This window comes from Microchirus variegatus (genome assembly GCF_963457635.1).
Source record: "Microchirus variegatus genome assembly, chromosome: 11".
NCBI lineage: Eukaryota > Metazoa > Chordata > Actinopteri > Pleuronectiformes > Soleidae > Microchirus > Microchirus variegatus.
Genome location: NC_139812.1, coordinates 10,053,835 through 10,069,844, shown reverse-complemented (window position 1 = coordinate 10,069,844; position 16,010 = coordinate 10,053,835). Strand labels below are relative to the sequence as shown.

Below are 16,010 nucleotides of genomic sequence, written 5' to 3'. Positions count from 1 at the left end.
GCATCCATCTCGACTAGTAAAGTGTGGCCCGCGGCCCCCTGGTGGGCTGTGAAGGTATAATTAAGCATTCAAACAAGTTCCACTGCATTTGTTGCATTTCTGTGGATTGTTATCAGCAACGTATGTACTTTATTTATACCCTATGATTTTTTATTTATAACATGTTAAATAAGTGATTTGGAAGGAAATATTTGATCCTGTTGATCACAGTTACAAAGTCCAGTAATATTAAAAGCTCTGCCTGCCTGCAGCACTCTTTCAGTGTTTACATTTGACTTCTTATGTGAGTAAGTGTGTGTGTGTTGCAGGCTGCAGCAGTTGGACCGTTCCTGTCACAGCAGCGCCCAGCAAGTGTGTGAGCTGCTGGCCAAACAGAACCAGCTGATACACGAGAGAAACACACTCACTCAGGAGCTGCAGAACCTACGCACAGAGGTAAACACACACACAGAGGAGTGTGTGACTCACCATGCTGTCATTAAATACATTTGTGATGCAGGGACCATGTTATAGTTGTCACTTTGCTAAAATAAAATCACAGAGAAGTCTCCTCGTGACTCGGGTTCGTCGTGTGTATTTTGTCCTGACTCATGTCTCGTGATGTTCAGCCTGTTTGACGCTGACATGTCAGTTTTACTCTGTGTGTGTTTGTTTTTCTAGCTCCCACACATGAGACAAGTCCATACGGCCACATGAGTGTCCCGTCTGCCTCCTCCTCCTCTTCATCTCCCCCTTTTGTCTTCTGCAGGTGAACAAAGACTGTGTGCACTGTGTTTGATATCTAATCGTTTCACTTGATGTGAGTGGGTCGATGCACTAAAATAGCTCTAATAGTACAATTTGTGAATAGTGTTTTATACAAATTAAAGAAAATAACTGGTCTAAAGGCCTGAGCATTAAATCTTCATATTTCTTATTTGGTTTATATTTCATATCAATGGAGCTGAAAAAAAGGCTATGAAAAGTAGAGCTGCAACTAACCATTATTCGATTAATTGTTCAATTATTTTCTCGATTAATTGTTTGGTCCATAAAATGTCAGAAAATGCTAAAAAAAAACGTTGATCAGTGTTTGTCAAACCTGTAAGTGATGATGCTTTCTCAAAATGATGCAGTTTTTAATGATTTCTTTATGTGGAGCAACGAAACCAGAAAATATTCACATTTAAGAAGCTAAAACAATCAGAAATCTTGTTCTAATCATGACAAAAATAGTTGACGATTAATTTATTAATTGATTAATAATCAATTAATTGTTTCAGCTCTAAAGAAAAAGAGTCGCCAGCGTCACTGCAGATTGACATAGTGCTTTATTGAAGCCGTCTGTAAGAAGGAAAATAATGTGCATCCCTATCATATACATTTTATGTGTAAAAATACTCAGGATGTACAGTGTAAAAAACAGCTTCATAATGATGGTATTTAGTTTCTTCACATGACGGCGGCCTCTGGCAGCATCAGCAGCAGCAGTGCTGTATCCTGACAGAAACAAAGGCTGTTTGATCTGCCTTCCTGTGAATCTTTCTGGATGTACAAAGTCCCCCAACCCACCCCCACCCTCTCCCCGACACTGTCCCAGAGTCGATCCTCGCCTTTGCACAGGTTACGTCTCTGTCGCAGTGCATCATGGGAACATGGCCCGATCTGCGAACAGCTGGTCGCTGTCCAGCAAATGTCGCACACATCTGTATAGCTACAGTTTAGAATGGACACGGACATGAAATTAAAACTGTTACACTTTCTAATATTTGTACGTTTGCTGTTTTTTTTTTTTTTTTCTTTTTGTTTGCTGTTTATAAATGAATGTGTCTCATGCTTGCTCATGTTCATAACATGATGATAATAGACGAGTAGCAGAGAGAGGAGAGGAGGAGGAGGGATTCTGTCGCAGACATGAGGTCAAAGCACTTTGAGAAATCCTTCCAAACACTGGAGCTGTTTTTCTTATCTGCATTAAAAACCAGGCAGTGCAGAGTGTTTTTTTTCTTTTTGGCCGACGCCGCTGCTTCATTAACAACGGACTCAATCAACTCGGAACAGCGAAGGTCTTTGAAAGGATTTTTCCATAATATCCAAACACTCTTGGAGTCAGATGTGTTGTGTGATAGATGACGAGTACAAACAGCAGCAGCAGCAGCTTTTAAGAGTGGACGCCGTCAGAAGTGCGCCAAGCATTGATGATTCATGCCAGTGGTGGAGGGACAGGAGTGAATCTGAGAGGAGGCTGAAAGTGAATCCCTTCATCCAGCGTTTGGTGGGAGTGAGTCAAGTTGAATAACTTGACAAATGCCCACAACTGCTTCATACTTTAGTGCAAACCCACATGTATGAAGAGGATCACTCAGCTCTTTAGGCCTCTTTCCTGCTCTCTGACCTTTGAATCAGCCACTAGGTCGACTCGGTTTGATAAAGGACTGTTTAATATTGAGAGCCAAACAGGAAGGAGTGGTGCTGTATTCAGAGCTCTGTGAATGTCGGTGTAAAAACACTGATCCGTTTCCTTAAAAAAAAGAATCCCACTGAGCTTTATTCCACGTGGGACACAATCACCCAGGTCCCAGCGACTCTAAACGTCAAAGCAGCATCAAAGCGATCAGTCGTAGTATATATTATGTGGAGTGATGTGCTTTAAAAATTCTTCTTTTTCTTACAAACATAAAAAAGCTAAAAAGAAAATCTTCATTTAAAGCAGAGCAGAATCATATAAAAAGTGGATGTGGAAAGTGCTGTCTGTGGCCAAAGATACAAAGCGGCATTTTATGAACTCTGGAGTCTAATGAATTTGGCGGTAAGCGTGCGCACATACAGCGAGAACTCCTCAGTCGCTCGCAGACCTGGGTCAAATCAAAGCTGAAATCCTTCCAAATACTTGGGCGCGTTAGCCTGAGCCTGTGGAGGCTGCCAGCTGGGTGTGATTTGTACTTATTTTGAACTTTTTTTTCAGTTGCTTCAGCTGTGCCAGACAGTCATTGATCACAGAAAAGTATTTTTCATAAGAGTTCTGAGAGCCATTTTGACTCAGGCCTGGTGGTGCGGACAGAGGAGCGCTACAGCATGCAGGCCAGCGCCGTCCTCTTATACTTTCTGCAATAAAGCGCCTTTTGCTATCTGATAGCATTGAATGGATGTGCAAGAGTAAAAGCAGCAGAAAAACAGGTAACGTTGTCGTTTAAGAGTTCTCTGTAAAGAAAGGAAAAAGGGGGAGGCGTTTATTTTCGAACAGGGTCTCTGAAGAGTTCAACTGCAATCAAACACCACTTCACACCCTCACTGCTAACATCCAGAACAAAACATCAAATAAATTAAAACAGAAATAAATTCAAGTTATCACCAATGATAATAAAAACATTCAAATAAATATTGGAATGCAGTTCTCTCTCACAGGAGCACGTTCACTCGCGCTCCCCTCGTAAATTCATGTCGTCCGGATATTGTCGGAGACGTCTTCCACGTGACGCTGTTGAGGTTTTTCCGATTTTTAAAAATATATTTCCTCACATTTGTTTTTGTTTTTTTCGTTTTTCTGTTAACTCTGAAGTGCTAGATGTCATTCTTTTTTTTTTGTTTTGTTTTTCCTTTTATACGAAGCTAAACCACAAGGCTAACCCGGCTTGGATTTTAAAATCTTGGTCAGACTGGAAGACATGACGACAAAAAAAGACCACAGACAAACAGGAATGAGAGGACACGTTTAAAGACAGAGGAGAGACTCGTCTCAACCATGGTTTCCTCTCAAACACTCATAACTCTCCTCTAACACTTTCTCCTCTGCTCTTTCTTAACACACTTACATTTAAGACTTGAATCTTTTCTGACTGCTTTACATTCATCTGTGCTGCTCTTGTTTTCTCTCTGCTCCACTTCCTCTTCTCCCTTCTGTGAACTTCACCACACATACACACACACACACACTTGCGCTAAGATTAAAGATCCACTGTGTAACATGTTTAAGCAAAGTTTTTTTGTTTGTTTTTTCATACCTTATAAAAGGATATAATATGATGGATATTTTTACATTAGTCCAAACAGACAAACTTTTATGTAAACAACTTCCTAGTGTGTGAAGGCCACCGTAGTTCCCTGACCTGTCGTGACCTCCACCCATAAAAATATAAACTCCTATGTCTATTGTCTATGTCGTAATGTCTATTTTCTTTTAATGGCGGACAATTTAAGACAATTTTCTTGATTGGAACTCTTTAGAAAAATGTTTGCTAATGTTATAATTACAATAGTTGTGTTTACACATGCAAAATGTATTTATTCGGAAAGGATTTGTATCTACGATTCCATGATTTACATCAGTGGACTCAAACTTGTGGCCCCCAAATCAATTTCATGTGGCCTGCCACTTAATATCAACTTGAATGAATTATTTCTTAATGACTATGTTCAGTTTGTATCATACATTTATATTGTGAAGTTTGTATCATTCCATATCAGAACAGACACTTTTATTGTGAAATTACTTGAAATTTATGATGGTATTTCACATAATTTCACAATAAAAGTGTCAAAATAATAACATTTAATGTTATTATTTTGATGTATTATTTTGATGTATTTTTCCTCGATGTTGGACTTTTTTTTCACTTCACCGGCCCTGTAGTGACCAAACTAGACACTGGTCATTTGAGTTTGAGAGCCCTGGTTTACATGGACGCAAAATTAATGATGATGCGATTCTAATTCTCTGAAATTAGCAATAACTTTCGTGTTTGTTCGTTATTCTTTTTTTTGGGAATGAAAACCCAGCAGTAACAAAAACGGAAATACGTCACATGAATACGTGGAGCAGACATGTGACGTCGCCAGACCAGGAAGTCATAATCGGATCGACTTGTTTTATTACGATTACTTGAGAACGAGGCTCGTTTTCCCAAAGATTTCCATTCAAACACTTCACGACTTCTTTTAGCAACCAAGAGTCGCCCCCTTGTGGACATTCAAAGAATTTCCACTTTGTATTTGGCTTCAGGAGGAACCTAAAAGACTTTTTCACTATAAAAAGTCTATGAGTGAGTCATTTTCACTTTGTTACCATCTGTAGACTCATAATAAGATGTTGCACAGTGGACCTTTAAATATGGAGGACATTCGTTTTGAACAAGGAAAAAAACAACATAAATAAGTTCTTCTCACTCTCCTAAAGCTCACACTGGTGAACTGTCCTCTGTCTTTGACGTGTCCCGTCACATTTTGGTCACAAAACAACACAAAAACATAAATAAACGATGGAGCAGGAAGGCGATCTGCTTTCCCTCCTACATTCTTTAGCCATTTTTTTTCTGTCTCTCAGCCCTAAGTAATAATGTTTTTCTTTTTTTTCTAGAATAATAATAGAAAAAGTTAAATATAAAACTGATGAGTTGAACAATAAATAGAACAAATATATGTTATAGCCTTTTGCTGTGATTGGTGTAAACCCATATTTTCTTGATGCATAAACCACACGTCTTGTTCTCTTTAAAATCCTTCATACAAAAACAAAAACAGAAGATGAACGGTTATGTCACTCATCCACCAGTCATAAATTATCACATTATAAATATCTCATATTGTATCATTCATGGAGCTGTTCACCTGTACACTGCCACTCCCATTCACTCTGTGGTGAATCTGTTCCTGCACAGTGACAGAGACGGAGAGAGGTACAGCCGTGTGGTTCCCAAAGCCACGAGGACAATTATGTCACAGTAAAGCTTTCCATCGTCGACGCAAAGTACCGCAGTAGCGTTTAGTTTTCCCTTTTGTGACAGAGGAGACGGAAACTCAGGAGGGACCTGACGAAAACAAAAACAAAAAGAATTTGGGGGTGAGGGTTGTTTTTTTGTCTGTTTTTTTAAACCATCCTCTCGTTTTTCTCCTCTGCTTTGATGGATGCACTAAACAAGTTGCACTGCATTGTGGGTAATGTAGTAAAGCTCATGGTTTAGGCGCTTCATCCTCCTGAGATGCTGTGCTTTGAGACGCAAACCCTTAACATGACAGTACCTCACACACACACCCACACACACACACACACAAACTTCATCTTCATCTAAGGGGTTGTTGATGTGTAGCAGCTGTACCTTTAGGGAACATGACAACATCTGCACTGAGACACTGACACACGTGCTTCATGTGTTGCTTGTATAATGACCTGCAGCATTAAGCTATAAGTGTAGCACCGGGTTTTAGAAGTATTATGGTAGTAGACTAAGCAGTAGTAGTAGTAATAGTACCTGTAGTAGTTGTAGTAGTAGTTGAAATAGCAGCAACAATAATAATGAATTGCACTGAGCAAAACCTGAGTCAAATCCTGCTCGACAACATGAGGTGTGTGTGTGGTTCTGCTCACCGATGACGACACTAATGTATTCGTTAATGCCAGGCGGCCTCAATCAATCACAGACTAGTTTACGTCAGGATCGAGTTCAGACTGGAGCGTCTGGCCGAGTCTGAATGTGTTTGCAGAGAAGCCTGAGGTACGGCCAGAGATGGCAGTTTGGGTTTAAAAAGCTGGATCACAAAACATCTGCTTCAAAAATAAGCTGTTTGTTTTAACTCTTATCAGAAGTGTTTTTGTTTTTTCAGAGTTTGGTTTGCGCCGCCGTCGTCAAAGCACAGCAGGCCAGCGGTGACGCTCCTGTTAAAGGGACATTACACAGTAAGTGATCGCACCACAGCTCGGATCACCTGTGGATGCAGTGCAGGGCTGACGTGTAATTTAGCCTGGAGGTTTTTTTTAGTTTTTTAAAATAGGGATTTGCAAAATAAATAAATAAATAAGAGTGGAGAGGTGGAGGAGGAGGAAGTGGTGGGCAAAATCCTTCACGTCAATTTCGCAATGTTGTTCTGGGTCGGTCCAAAGCTGTGGGTTTGTTTTGTTTTGTTTTATTGTCCCACACTGATGACCTCAGAGACCAGCTGTGATGATGTCATCGCGATGGACCGCTCATTCCCGCCCACTGGCCGAGTAGGAGAACTGTGGGAAGTGCGGCCTTCTCTCGTTGTCTAGACAGTCCATCCCGTCCTCATCGACTGAGGGAGGAAGGAAGGAAAGAAATGAATCTCCAAATTTCCCAAACTATGCGTCTTTGTACTTTTCTGTGCTGAAAATTTAAACAACACAATTCTAACTTACACCTGACTTTCGAAACCTGAAGTGGAACCTTACACTACAGTCGGTTCCTCTCATGCATAATTCAGCGTGGGACATTTTGAAGCGGTGGGATCTGTATGTAAAAAGGCTGTGAAGAGCCACATGTGCCCTGAGGACCATTATACAGACACTTGACTAAACAGACAGCAGTTTATTCTGCTTGTGTTTGTTCCCCAGTTAATTCAAGAAGAAAGGTCTCGCCTGAAGAAACACACGAAATCAGTAATTGATGATATAAAATTGCAGGTATCACAGTGAGTCAAACTATCTAAATATTTTATCAACAGAAATGACTGCAGTTTCTTAACACAAACACATTATACAGTACATTTATGTTTCTGTGTAACGTGTGTCATATAAATTATTTATCTCTTGAACACTTGATAAACTCGCTCGGTCCAAACCAGAGGAGGAACTTTTTTTTTTTTTTTTTCTGTCAATCTGTTAATTTCTATATTTGTCTCTTTCACACAGAATATTTACAGCTCTGTAAATCATGGAAAGTGAGATTTTGTCGAGTTTTAAACGCGGGGCATATGTTTGTGTGTACACGTGTGAGACGGAGACACAGGGCCGGGCAGGGACTCACATTTCTCTGGTGGAGTGATCGTGATGGTCTGGGCTGTGAACTCCTCGTCGAAGTATCTGGTGTCTGTCTCTGACGTCACCTGAGGCTTGAACGGAGGCACGAGCTGGACCAAAGAGGTGAGGAGGAAACAGAGAGAGGTTCAAGTGCAGTAAACCTGACCTGACTATGACTGCTGCTGTTTCCAGGTTTTCTGGACTGGGCCTACTGTTTTGGTGCAGGATGCAAAGCTGCAGCACAAACAAGTGAGGATTTACAGTCTTTTCTTTTCAGACAAACTCAGACAGTTGCTGCTGTTGCGGCTGACGAGGTTTGGCTGAGGGACTGGACCTTTGTGCAATGTTTGGTTTATTTGGGAAGATGTATTTCCAATAGAGAAACAACATGACGAGACGGTAAAATTGAATTGTATAGCACTTTTCTTACAGGAAGTTGTGGTGAAAGCTTACAGTAAAAAGGCATGACAGTGTGAACACAATTTAAATATTTGTAATAAAATAAAATAAAATACATCAAATTCAAGCAGTGCACAGGTGCATTAGTGTAAAGTATCTCTACAATGCAATGATTATATAGCTACAACATAATATGTTTTTTTTTAATTATAATATTATTATAATAATAGTGACTATGACTTAAATAAAAACAGTGGCAACGTGAAAAGTAAATGATGATGATGCTTCATACCTTTTTGTCATAGACATCCTGCCAGTCAACACCAGAGAAATAACTGTGTCTCATTATCTCTTTAGCATCTTCTGGTCCTCCACCGAGCCTAGACGAGAGGAGACGGGAGGAGAAACATTTAATGTGAGTAAAAATAATAATGTACATATATATTTATATATATATATATATATATATGTGTGTGTGTGTGTGTGTGTATATAGGTTTCTTGATCAAAACTGAAGTATGATGTGTGTTTAAGTGTCTGTTAAAGGTTCATTGGGTATACATTTAGGTTCAATTATTTTAATTTGGCAGAAATGTGAGATAAAATAATTATAACAATTCATACTATCACCTGATCGATCGCTGTTTTTCATTAGTCAAACAATTATATTTACATCAGGAGCCAGGTCAGATCTACTGAGGCCGCCATTTTGGACCACCGTGTGTCAACAATGACCCACATTGACAAACTAAACTTTGTGTTTTTGTGCAAAAAAAAAAAAAAACCCTCTGAAGGGAAGAGTACATGTACTCAAGCTGCCATGTTTCTCCAGCAGCTTTAATGGACAAACTGTCCAGAGTGTGCGTTTTGAAGCTGAGGCTGCAAAAATGAAAATTACCAAAAAATGTTGTGGTATGTGAAGGCCACCGTAGTTTCCTTGGTGCACTTGTTAAAGGGATAGGTTGAGCAGAGGAGTCCTGAACTTGTTACATTCTGCAGTCTCACCATTAACCAATGACTAACTCTTACACACTGGACCTTTAAATATACATATGATGTATATAGAATGTAAATACCCTACTGTTCAAAGGTTTAGGGTCACCTATTTATTTGTGTTTTCCATTAAAAGTCACACTTTTATTCATCAAATGAGTTGAAAAATGAATAGAAAATATAGTCAAGACATTGATGAGATGTCATCAAAGAACCAGCAAAACGGTTTTCAGCTGTGCTAACATCATTGCACAAGGGTTTTCTAATCATCCAATAGCCTTCAAACGCGATTAGCAAACACAATGTACCATTAGAACACTGGAGAGGTGGTTGCTGGAAATTGGCCTCTATACACCTATGTACATATTCCATTAAAAACCAGACATTTGCAGCTAGAATAGTCGTTAACCACATTAACGATGTATAGAGTGTATTTCTGATAAATTTAATGTTATATTTATTGGAAAAATGTTTTGATTTTCCTTCAAAAATGAGGAAACACACACCTTTTGTTGGGGTCTTTGATAAGAAGTCCAGACAGCAGGGACTTGGCGTCGGAAGACAGAGTGCGCGGGAACTTGATGTCCTCCATGAGGATGAGCTCAAACAGCTTCTCGTGGTCCTGGTTGTAGAACGGCAGTCGGCCGCACATCATCTCGTACGTCACCACGCCCAAACCCCACCAGTCCACCGCCCGACCGTAGTCGTTGTCCTCCAGCACCTGAGGAGAAAGGACAAAAAAAAAACGCAGATATGCAAGTTCTGCTTTTTTTTTTTTTTTTTTTTAAATGGGACCATTTGTTTTATAGGACATCTGCTTTTATTCTACTTTTATTTGACAAAAACGACAGCCCAAGGTGTTCAGGGGAGAGACAGATGAGCAAGGGAAAACAGAAAAGGAAAGTCAATATGCCATTTTGCTCCGGGGAGAAATAAAAGAAGAAAAAAAACAGTAAAAGTTGTGTTAAGTGAATCGAGGCAGCTGCACAGATAACAAGGGCTGAGGTGTAGACAGTAACCCCCCTCCCTCCGAGTACACACACACACACATACACATACAGAGGCAAACAACATGGGATGGCACGCCTTCTGAGACCTCTGTTACAGTGATACTCTCCTGGCACCGACAGCAACAAACGTCCCTGGAAATAAAAGGCAGGAAATGCCGGCCACACTGGTCACTGCTGGCCAAGCCAAACCGGCACGAGTACTGTACTCTCAACTGCTGTGTTGTGTGCGCTCTCTCCTCCCTACCCTCGTGTTATCCTGCCTTTCTTGTCCTCTAATCCAAGTTTTCCCTCACTCGTACTTTCTCTTTCATCATGAAATTCATGTGCCTGTTTGTTCACCTCTGGAAGACTGAAGAAAAGGATGAAGACTCAGTATTTTCAGGTGCTGCTGAAGCCCTCATTAAAACTGTGAGCTTATTAAGTTCATGCATGTGCATCCAAACTTGCATTTGCATGCGTGTGTGTGAGAGAGAGAGACTGATGGACAGACAGGCAGTGTTGGACAGCAGCCAGAACAGCATATGTTGGACATCTCGCCAATAATAATAACATCTCACTCACTGTTAATAATGGAGCAGGCAGGGCGGGACGTGAGCGCACACACGCCAACAGACACACACACACGCGTGTAAAACGTGAACAAAAACACACTCTCTCTCAAACATGTTTTTCACACAACCCATTATAAAATGACACGACGAGGCCCATGCAGCAAACATCATAATATCAAACGATTTAACAATATGTTGAACTAATATCCGTCATTAGCAGTAACGACGTGAGTGGCTGATACATATAGTACAGGCTTAGATTTACAGTATCTACACTACAAATACTGTGTCGACAAGTAAAATCATGAACGTGGAAATTGGGAGTTTTAAAATCTTCATATTAAATTTCCCAAGATTTTATTGGACAAAGATATGATATTTGAACAGATGATGAGCACGTTCTCTGTTCAGTTTGCATCTTAAAGCTCTGTCAGAGAGCGAGAGCGAGAGAGTCACTGTAATTAAGAGTCACCACAGGAAGATCAGACAAATCATATTATTCTGGGGACTTTTCCTCCAAAGAGTCAGATGAGGTTCTGCGGTACGACAGAGCAGGTGAGAGGAAACACCTCACAGCTGCCTTTTTGGGTTTCCACAGCAGCTCAATATCGCACAAGAATCATCATTAACAACTGAACTCATACAGTACAACACACACTGAACTGCTAATGATGCACAAGTCAACATGTCCGAACCCTACGACATAAAGTGGTACTGCTGGACACACACACAGGTTCATACAGCTATTCTTTTAAGGACACTATATTGATTTCTATTCATTTGGACAGCCTTAGCGTTAACCCCAAATTTTAGCCCTAAACTTCCTCAGAAATTAGGACCAGGTCTTGGTCTCCTTAACCCTTTATGGTACACACCAAGAAAAAAGCAAAGGAAAAATTATTTATTTGCATTTTGTATTATTTTATTTTATTGATTTATGATAACAATAACGACAATATATATATATATATATATATATATATATATATATATATATATATATATATATATACATATACATATATATATTTTTTTTTATTAGACCCTACAGTATTTCAGATATAGGCCTGGTTGAGACGTCTGTTCATAATAAACCTGGTTTGCGTAATTCGTAAAGTTCAGAAAAATTCAGAACAAGTCAGATTAAGTGTTTTTCAATGAGATATAGTGACTTAAAGTGTGGTCGACCAAATGGTTGAGTAGTACCTTAAAGGGTTAAGGACTACTGGTCCTGACAAGGTCAGTGTTTATGCCAGAAAAATGTCCTAAAGAGGCAACAAATATAAGTCTGCATCGAAACACACACAGCAGATGGAATATTTATCCTTCCTCTTTAAATTCATTAAGTTTTGTGAGTGAGGCAAACTAGGATAAGTTTGGTGTTTTAGTCCCTGCAGCTTGAAGACACGCACACACACACACACACACACACACACACACACACACACATACACGGCACAGATTATAAATTCACAGTAACTCATAAAGGTGATTTAGATCTACAGAGTGCATTGTTGCGGTGTGCTCTTTGTGTCGAGTCTTTGTTGTACAGAGATGTTTACAAAATGCAAAGTATCAAGTTAGGCATGTATATGTATGTGTGTGCGTCTGTGTGCTTGTGTGTGTGTGTGTGTGTGTGTGTGTGTGTGTGTGTGTGTGTGTGTGTGTGTGTGTGTGTGTGTGTGTGTGTGTGTGTGTGTCCTAGGACCAAAGAAAGTGGTGGCAGCTCGGTTGCAGGCAGGGAGCAGATTAATCCACACAGAGCCAGAATGTTGCCCCACAGCCCCAGGCATGGAGGCGCGCATGGGTGTGTGTGTGTGTGTGTGTGGTTATGTGTGTATATTTAAGAAAAAGACTGGACAAATTAAATAGAGGAGAAGAGGAAGAGAAGAGGTTTTATCCTGTCCTGGTCCCTGTTGGAGCAGCCATGTGGCAGCTAGAAGCTGTTCACAGGAGCAGGACCTTGGCACACTGGACAGGACTAGATGGGACGGGATGAGCAAACACAGCCTGTGGCTGTACTAGTCCAGATACTCAGCAGGGAACACACACACACACACACACACACATACGCATGCATGCACAGACACACACCTCACCGTGAATATACACTCACATTGCTGGCGTCAAACACAGACCTTCATCATTTGGACTTTCTGCTGACACAGTTCTAATATCTTGCAATGTTAAAATAACGGTTGAATATGCTTCACCCTAACCTAACATTTAAAAGGTACAGTCAAACAAACAAACAAAAAGAGCAGGGACAATGACCAACATATACAACATGCAAAACAAATGAAAACAAACACATACAAATAAATGGAAAAAGCCCAAATCCAACCTCTTCAACACCCTCGACAAGAAACAGTCACAAGGAAAATGTGTCAAACGCAGAAAGAATATGAGAAAAAAAAATGCCCATGTGTTTTCTCTGATCCTGTTCCATCCTTTTACAAGGACCTTACACTGCTTATTGTTCAATAATCTCACGTTCATTTTATTTTTGACTCTCCTTGAAACAAACAACACTTCACAGTCTACTGCTTTGCAAGTTTGGCTGAAAGATTATTCACTTAATGGTGTTATGTCGTGTGCATTCCTTCAGGCGCACAGCAGACACCAACCCCCCCCTTTTTTTTATTACACTACTCATCTGCCCTTTTCACTGACGGCAAACACAGGAACTGTCTGAATTTCACTCCTGTAACCCTGAATTTTTTTTTTCCTCTCTCCTCTCATCTTCCTCTGTCTTGAACCCCCACCTCCCCCCTTTTCTCTTTTTAATCCCGGGCTACTTTGCATCACTGTAACTTGGCTCCGAGCAAACTGTGTTATTTTTACACGCGGGCGGGCGAGCAGAGTGAGCGGGCGGGCGAGTGGCGGCGGTGTAGATTTCCAGGTTTTTTCCGAGCACCTTCCTCCAACCTCGCCCATCTGCCGCCATCTGCCTCGCTTTAGCCCGCACTTTCTACTGCAATCACACACACACACATACATGCATACAGACACACATCCTGTGAAAAATAACCAACAGCCTCCAATCAGCTTTTGGCACACAAAAGGAGGGACTCTAAAAAAAAAAAAAAAAAGCACAAATGCTGCGCCAAATTGTCCTCCATACTTTTTTTTCAACTGGGATATACACTATGCCTCTTCTCTCCCGCTTTCATCTCCACATCTCCATCGCTCCATATCGTCTCTCTACCACCCACAGTCCTGCGACTCTCCAGCCAGGTGATCTACTGGCCTTTGAATGAAAGCAGCGCTGAAGGCTGGACAGCGCATGGCAGCAAAAATGATTATTATTATTACAGCCATGTAGTGGTATTTGTGTGCTGTTCCAATTCAGCCAACACCCTCATTCGCACAAATAAGCTGCATATTTACAGTTCACCCTGATACTAATGTGGCAATGGTTCATCTGTTTAAAAAAAAAAAAAAACACTGCAAATGTACATGAAAATCCACATTTATCAAAGATCACCATTAATCCTGCTGGTTAGACTAATCAGACAGGGCTGTTGTCAGATAAACAGGTGTTGTGCAGTGGGCAACACGAGTCCCACGGTTTACAGGAACTGTCCTGGTGGAACCATGAGCCTGATGGAGTGGCTGCCTGTGGATGCCACAGATGTACGACACAGCTTCAGTCAGTCTTATGATCACCAAATATCCATCCCTCATACCATCGTTTGAGCTGAATGTTGTTTTTAATTGGCCTCGATAAGCTTGTGATGCCACATAAGTGACTTGACACAGCAGTGGATGATAAAGAACTTGAACTATTTTAGGAGCGGACAATTCATTATTTTCAAAATTTCAATTAGAAACAATTGGAACATTGCAAAGACTGCAAATATATATATAAATTATGTTTTTTAATAATTGTTCTATTTTTGATTTGTTTTTTTTAAATATATTTTATACTTTATCATGTTTTAAATCTATAACACAGTGAATATCCACAGTAAATTCCCTGTATGTTAATAACGACTTGGGAATAAAAAAGATTCTAACCCTAAACTAAAGCTAGAGAAAAAAATATATATATTGCAATCAAAATCTCTGTCCGTAAATTCAAAAAGTACACGTTTTCTCCACGTAGTTCGGCCTTCGTCTATTTACACTCGGCTAAAAATAGTCACATGGCAGAATATGTGACTGCAATGTAATCATTTCACAGACAATAACCGTTCTACACAAGCACAGAGGCTTTCAGGAGGTCAGATGAGCTGTTATGAAAAACATACAAAGTATAAAGAAAGAAAAGAGGGACAACGTTTTCAGCCAAACCGTTTAAAAAAAGTTATTTTATCAATGTTATCAATGTGTTTGAAAGCCTCTCTGCTAGAACTCAGAAGCCGAGTGTAAAAAGCCACCCTACGTAGAAGTAGCACAGCTGGATATTGACATTTTTGAAATCAAATAATCAGTTGATTAATTTCATAGATTAGTTTATTTATCCACAAATAAAGTGGAGAAATATCAATGTTTTTCCTGAACCGATAAATGAAAACTCAATGTTTTGTTTAGTTAAAAAAACAAGGATGTTTAGTGTCATAGAGGAGCAAAGAAACATATTCACATTTAAGAAGCTGAAATTACAGGGGAAAGAAAACTCACTTAAACCGATTTATTGATGATCAAAATAGATGGGGATTAATGTATTGATTTATTGAAATAAATTAATTATTGCAGCCATAATAAACACCTGGATGCAAATTGCATTATATATGAAAAATGTGCCCACTTAAGGTTAAAGCTAAATAAAAGAGAACAAAAATGATTATTAAATATATATTAACTAAATGCTGTAATGTATTTATGGGTAGTTATTAGAATTAAAAGGCATCCTCATCTTGCATTCATATCTGAATGTTTAATTTGATATATTGTACATTGTATAGGAGGATAAAACTGTATAGAAAATTGAAGATAGGAAAAGGCAGGAAAACACAGATAAAGATAAAGAACAGGAAAAAGAACAGTAGTGAAGAGGTTCAAGGAATGTGCAGCACATAAAGGTTCAAATGGAATCAAAAGAAAAATGAATAGAGCAGATTAAATGTAAACAGAAGTGTTACCTCCGGGGCGAGATACTCTGGAGTGCCACAAAAGGTCTTCATGGTAGCGGCGTCTGTGATGCCCTCTTTGCACAGGCCAAAGTCTGTGATCTTGATGTGACCGTCTTTATCCAGCATCAGGTTTTCCAACTGAAAATTCAAACAAAATATGTGAAAATGACAAAAAAAACAACAACAATTAATTTATTTAGAACTGGTTTGAATTCATCTCCTTTTGTCGTAGTAAAACAAAAGTCATCTTTCGT

At 39.7% G+C, this 16,010-nt stretch overlaps 2 protein-coding genes across 3 annotated transcripts in view; one reads left to right on the top strand and one right to left on the bottom strand.

The window, feature by feature from the left end:
* sdccag8 (SHH signaling and ciliogenesis regulator sdccag8) overlaps positions 1-6,657 on the top strand; it is a gene marked incomplete at its 3' end in the record, with an annotated part of 50,006 nt that extends 43,349 nt beyond the window's left edge. The window contains exons 17-18 of the mRNA XM_083898016.1: positions 309-435; positions 6,577-6,657. Of these exons, the coding sequence (XP_083754142.1) occupies positions 309-435; positions 6,577-6,657 (208 nt within the window). The remainder of the gene's footprint in view (positions 1-308; positions 436-6,576) is intronic.
* Positions 6,658-6,789: 132 nt separating this feature from the next.
* Positions 6,790-16,010, bottom strand: part of akt3a (v-akt murine thymoma viral oncogene homolog 3a) — a gene marked incomplete at its 5' end in the record, with an annotated part of 44,786 nt that continues 35,565 nt past the window's right edge. For both annotated transcript variants that reach the window (XM_083898053.1, XM_083898054.1), the window contains 5 exons: positions 6,790-7,023; positions 7,734-7,836; positions 8,418-8,505; positions 9,624-9,838; positions 15,766-15,894. In XM_083898053.1, the coding sequence (XP_083754179.1) occupies positions 6,938-7,023; positions 7,734-7,836; positions 8,418-8,505; positions 9,624-9,838; positions 15,766-15,894 (621 nt within the window). In that variant the 3' untranslated portion in view covers positions 6,790-6,937. The remainder of the gene's footprint in view (positions 7,024-7,733; positions 7,837-8,417; positions 8,506-9,623; positions 9,839-15,765; positions 15,895-16,010) is intronic.